The following is a 6,296-nucleotide window of genomic DNA, read 5'->3' as shown; positions in this document are numbered from 1 at the left end:
CAGATAAAGTATGACAGTATCCCATTGATTACATATCGTCAGAGTGAGATATTGTCAAGTACAGACTGAAATACATAGAAATGATCTTTCCCAAACAAATTTTTAAAAAGATAGAGAATACAACATTTTAAGGAAACACAGGTGAACAATAGAATAGGGCACTGCTAGGTTAAAATGACATAGAGACTCCAGACCATTCTGAAATTAAATTTATAAATTCAATTCGATGGCATAGGCTACAGTAATTATACATAGAGCAGATGAAGTCTGTTTAAGTGAATACTTGAAAAACACTCCACAAATACAAAGAATCTACAATTTTTAATGAAACAATCTGTATTCACTGTAAATTTATACAAACAGTCTTGAAGTTCAAGATTTCTGAAGTAATTGAAATTACGTCTGGTTTCTCAAAAACCACAAGATTGGAAGAGCATAATAAGTTACATGAATTAAGAATCTGTTGGCTACCATATTGATTCCAAGATCGAGTTCAAACACTCGATACATTTAGACATCAGAATCTAAAAATATAAGTTCAAGTTACATTACCTATTGGTGCATGCTGGCACTACTGGTATGGAGAAGTCCAAAACTAGATTAGATATTTACAACAACATCATAAACTACAAAGACGATCTTCTCCCAGTGTCTCTCTCCCCCAACAGTCGAAACGTGTCCCAATGAGAAGCAGTAGCAGTAGCAGTAGCATCCTGACATTTACAGAATAACAAACATATTTAAGAAGAAAAATATCAATATCACCTTTAGAACCAACAATAGAAATCTCGACACTAGGGTTAACATTTCTAACCCCTTTGATAAATCAGGTATATACAGATTTCACTGTAACAACTGTGCCAGCACATATATTGGACAGACAGGAAGATCCTTTAAGTTCAGATACAATAAGCATGTCAATGCTATTAAATACAGGAGATTTTTGGCATTAGGGCAGCATATAAATGACTACAAACATAGCTTTCACAATGTTCATCATGATATGGACATCATCAAAATAATAAGCAAAGGCCCTTTACTTAACTTAACGGAGCAATGTTTCATTTTACTAGATCAATATTATAACCCTAACTACAATCTTTACGACTTGTCCATAAAACATATAATTTTATTTGATACACTTATTTCAGTAATTAATAATCTACAAATACCAAAAGATCAATCAGTATACAAAATAATACGTAACACGCTAGCATACTACCCCCACCATAATCTACGCCCTCCCGACCAATGCCCTCCAGCTACCGTCACTGCCCTTTCCCCTACATAACACGCTCCGTCTCTCTGCAAGGGCTCGTGATCTGTTGTCTGACATTTTGCAAGGCAGTTCCTCTTCAACTTTACTTTCGTCAACTTGGTGTTCAAGGTGAGTTTCTATTTACAAAAGGAATTTCTCCTTGTCTCCGCTTCTGTCATGCTAATACACAATTTATTTTCTTCTTTTAGGACCGTTTTGGTTCGAGATCTTTCTAGATCTACCAAAAATCCTTCCGAACATATTATTTTTTCAAGAAATCTCGGCCATCAATCTACATTTCTTAAATCTATTCATATTTATGGATACAACAATCAAAAAATATAAGATTAATATTATGTGACACATATACTAATATAATTTAATTTACTGTATCCAGACAATATATTAGTCACTATACTCTAGATACTATCAAGGCAAACTCGAACATTCTACATAGTTCATCAACATATATTCTACAAGGAACTGTTTTTATCAAAAATTGGTGCAGTAATCTGACTTTCCCTCACATATAATGACTTTTAATATTCTAATCAGCCTATTTTACTGTATGTTAAATATAATTTAAAATGTTTATAATTCGATAAGGCCTATGAATGCCTTTAATGTCCTCAATGCCGTAATCAACCTTTTATAACATCTACAAGCAACTTGACAACATCATTTACTATTTTTATATTCGAAGGATTGTATAATATTTATGACTTGTATTGTATCTCATAAGAATTATTCTAGTCTTTGTATTTTAAATATACAAGTTTTATGGTGTACACCCAATACAAAAACTTAGTTTAAGAACAAGTTTTACATACATAAATTTTTAAAATAATGTTAGAGTAGTTTTCAAAAATGCCTTGTAACAATTTTCTTAGGCTGATGATGGCAAGTATAGTTGCCAAAACCAGTCCCAATAATGAGATCAAATAAATATGTGATGTGTTAATAACTTCACAATTTTGTAGTATTGAATAGGTGGAACCACTTACTCATATTTCTTAATGTATCTACCGGTATTTACCTTCCCAATTTATATTTGGTAAATTGTTATCTCCTGCTACATTCACATTCCTTTCTATATCATTTCCCACATAGCTGATTATCTTATCAAATAATTCTGAATTAGTGACGGCGCTACCCTTTCCCGATCTGTACACTCCAAGGACATTAAGTTGCCTATTATCTTTAGAAATTAGCCTTACACATAGAATTTCATGTTTGTCAACTTTAATTTTTTGTAGCTTACAAATCCTTCTTTCACAAGAATGAATACTCCCCCTCCTACCATTCTTATCCTACCTCTACAATACACACTCCAGTTCCATGAGAAAATTTACCCATCCATTATACCATTTCTCAGCCATGATTTAAGTCCTATTATAATATCTTGCAAGGTATATATCTATTAAATTACCTAATTCTATTCCTTTCTTTACAGTACTTCTACAGTTCAACACTAACATTCTTATGTCATCCCAACTTGACTTCCAGATCCCTGAACCTTTAACAACACTCCCTAGACCACCCTATTTCTCCTTATAAGTCAGTTAGAATGTGATAGGTGCTGTTTGGCAGCTGCTCAAAAGTGAACATAAATATAGAGAGAGCTTTGACTTACAAAAACATATTTTGTCAACACAAAGACAAACCAAACCAAATCACACCCTGTGTTACACACAGCTTATTACACATCTTTGGTGACACACTCAGTGTCATATGACATAATTTACTTAATTGTAGAAATCATCCAATACTATAGATTTCTCTTTCTAGTTGTTAGACAGCAGCAGCACAATCAGACATTCAAACTGTTAACCAGGCTGCCTAAGATGGCTCCACTTTAGCAACTTGGTAACTTTGTAAGGACTAGAACATCCATATTCAACCAGCATCTTGTACCAACATGGCCACGATGAAGTACTTTCACCAACTTCGCTGCATATTTCTTCACATGTGAGCTTCATATAATACTGGCTCCTCTGGTAGGGTTTTGTATCCTTCAATTTGTAAAGACTCCTGATCAAGTCCCAGTGGTGCTGCTCGCAAGTCTGAAATTGTAGTTGAGAATTACATCATTTTAAAACAAACAACAGTGTAGTAACAGTTATTAATAACTTACATCTCAACAATCATATCAGACTGTGATGGGCAGAGTACAGCAGATATCTAATTGTTTGCAGTAGTAATTATGAAGATTACTGAACTACACTTTCCCCTGGCCCCCTGGCCAGTAGGCAGTAATGATCAATCATTGAATGTTAAAAGCTTAAAACAGTATTCATTAAAAATCGTTTACAGTTTATACATTCCGTTATAGTAAACCAGATCGTGTACGAGTGCTTTTCATCACGAAACACAAATGAAAAATGCATGGGAAAGTTAAAGTTGCCAGGGGCTACAGTACTCTATTAAATTCCCTAATAGCTGAATTGTCTATGCCACCCACACCCAATTACAAGCCCATGATCTGAAAATCATCTATCGTAACTATTACCTCTATTATTATTATTATTATTATTATTATTATTATTATTATTATTATTATTATTATTATTATATTACTGCATCCAGTAGGTTGCCCTTATCCACTCTATTTCCTGTTTTCTAAAAAGCTATTAGGAGTTGCTCTACCAAGACAGGCAAATAAATATTATGTTATCCTCAAGGGCTTTTACAGTATACCTATTGTAACCTTTAGTACTTACAATTTTTTTTTTTTTTAATTTTTTTTTTTTTTTTTTTTGCTATTTGCTTTACATGGCAACAATGGGATAGGAAATGCCTAGGAGTGAGAAGGAAGTGGCTGTGGCCTTCATTAAGGTACAGCCCCGGCATTCACCTGGTGTGAAAATGGGAAACCACAGAAAACCATCTTCAGGGCTGCCGACACCCACTATCTCCTGGATGCAAGCTCACAGCCGCACGTCCCTAACTGTATGGTCAACTTGCCCGGTCTACTTACATATTTTAAATTCTTTTCACAATATAATTTTCACAAGTTTTCATGTAAAAAGTAAGTTTTTTCCAAAAGCTCACTTCTTTCTCACATAATATTGTTGATTTCAACTGCGAGCTCACCACATCACCTTTGCTGTACTTTGATTCAGTTCTACTTAGTAAACTACCATCCTGGGAGAATACACATCTTAAAGACTTCAAATGATCCACTTGTTCTAGTTTCATACCTGGCATTGATTGCTCTTTGGTTTTCTCCTTACTGACATCACTTTAATCTTGGAGATGTTCATTTCTATAACATATTCACTGCACCTCCTTTCAAGATTCAAGTTACTAGACTGTAGTCTTTGAGCACAGTCTGCCATTAATCCTAGATGTGTGGATGACAGGTGTCATCCAGTCAGCTTTTGACAACAGTTATTTAAAACTCTGAGCAACTTCACGTGCATGACTTTGTGCACTTCTCTGGCGATCTTTTATCTAATCTCCCAATTGAGCCTCAGCTGCAGTGCCGCTACACTGACTTTGCTGTTAGCCGGTATATTTGCTCGGAGAACCATTGTCGTCCACAAGCCCAAATTCAGCCCTTGGTAAGTTTATGTGATAGAATACAAACTGTCCTCTTCTCTGTGGAATACTCTACACAGTACATTGTAAGTCATTTATTATACATACAACATGTCTGAAATATCATCGTTGTTTTACTGAAGTGTTGTAAACCAACAGTGATGAGAAAGTGAGGAGAACATACTTTTTACAGAATGTTGCATGGATCCTGCTGAAATCTCAAACTGAAAGGAGAGCAAAAAAAACCCTCAAATTCCCAATGATATAAGAAAACAAACCCAGTTACCCCTTGGAATGATAGCCAAATCGCCAGTCAAGGAATGCTGAGGTAATAGAGGCCACTGTCATCAATGTGGGTGAAGTCAGAACAAGACAAGGAAAAGGTGGTGCACACAGTGCCAAAACTGGACCTTCTCTGACAATCTGTTGGATGTGTGTGGTGATTGTTTTCAAGAGTAGGAAAAGTTGTACATCTGTATTCAAGGAACTTTTCATATTATTTTTAAATGATATGTATTTTCTGCCTGCTGTCATTTCTTGATGGATACAGTACTTTTGCATCCATCTCTTAGCACAGGCTAGAGTAAAGTGTAGCTTCCACCAAAATCCCAGTCAACATCCATGGCTGTGACAATATGGAAGTTGCTGGGGTATGGGAAGTGCTGAGTAATGACATTCAAAGCATGACTAGTGCATCTGAGTGTTATGAAAGGTGCTGCTCATAGGGTCAGTTGTGCTGCAATAGTACTTTCTAACCCAGTGAGGAAAGCAATGGCAAACTACCTCACTCCTCATCTTGCCTAGTACGCCTCATTTTGGTGCTGCCATTGGTTTTTGGGGTTTCCTTATAACCGCATAACCTTTGGTGGTGCTATTTGAGGATCCAACCAGCTTCTGGGCTGATGACCTAACAGACAGACAGATATGTATTTAGCAAAACTAAGTTCAGTAGAAGTTGGGACAAAAGTATTTTCATGTATTTTGTGGATTTTTCTTAATATCATAGTTTTTGAATGATTGGTAATGTTGTGTTAAAATAAACACTATCTGGTACTAGATAAAATTATTGTAGTTAATAAATAAGTGATAAATCTTCTCTAGTTAGTAAGTTACTCATACGTCATGAGTTGCAGAATGGATGACAGGAATCATCCACACGCTTAAACCCATTACTGAATTGCATGCTTCTAATGCAGGGTTAAGATCAAGTCATCAGCATAGGTCCCACTTTTTACAATATTTCCTCCCAGCTGAATTCCTCCCAGCCATTTTTACCTTTTGGTAAGTGATCCATGTAAACTATGAATAATAAAAGGGGAATCAGCAGCAGGAAGTGATTTTAACATCCTTTCTCACTATGACGTGATTGTCAACATAAAATGCATTTGATTGCCTGTAATGATCTATCCCTGATCCCATAATCAAGCTAAGCAGCTGGGATTGACAAGATTTCTGGGGATATACTAAAGGTACTGGATTGGGATATAGTACCATATCT

The 6,296-nt window shown here is 35.5% G+C and overlaps 1 protein-coding gene across 1 annotated transcript in view; it reads right to left on the bottom strand.

Annotated features, from left to right (window-relative positions):
* Window positions 1-876: 876 nt before the first annotated feature.
* The window catches only part of LOC136875942 (sodium-independent sulfate anion transporter), a 77,039-nt gene continuing 71,619 nt past the window's right edge, over window positions 877-6,296 (bottom strand). Inside the window, exon 10 of the mRNA XM_068228269.1 lies at window positions 877-3,321. Coding sequence (XP_068084370.1) covers window positions 3,221-3,321 — 101 coding nt within the window. The 3' untranslated portion in view covers window positions 877-3,220. The remainder of the gene's footprint in view (window positions 3,322-6,296) is intronic.

This window comes from Anabrus simplex, chromosome 6 (assembly GCF_040414725.1).
Source record: "Anabrus simplex isolate iqAnaSimp1 chromosome 6, ASM4041472v1, whole genome shotgun sequence".
Lineage (NCBI taxonomy): Eukaryota > Metazoa > Arthropoda > Insecta > Orthoptera > Tettigoniidae > Anabrus > Anabrus simplex.
This window is presented reverse-complemented; position numbering and strand designations above follow the sequence as displayed.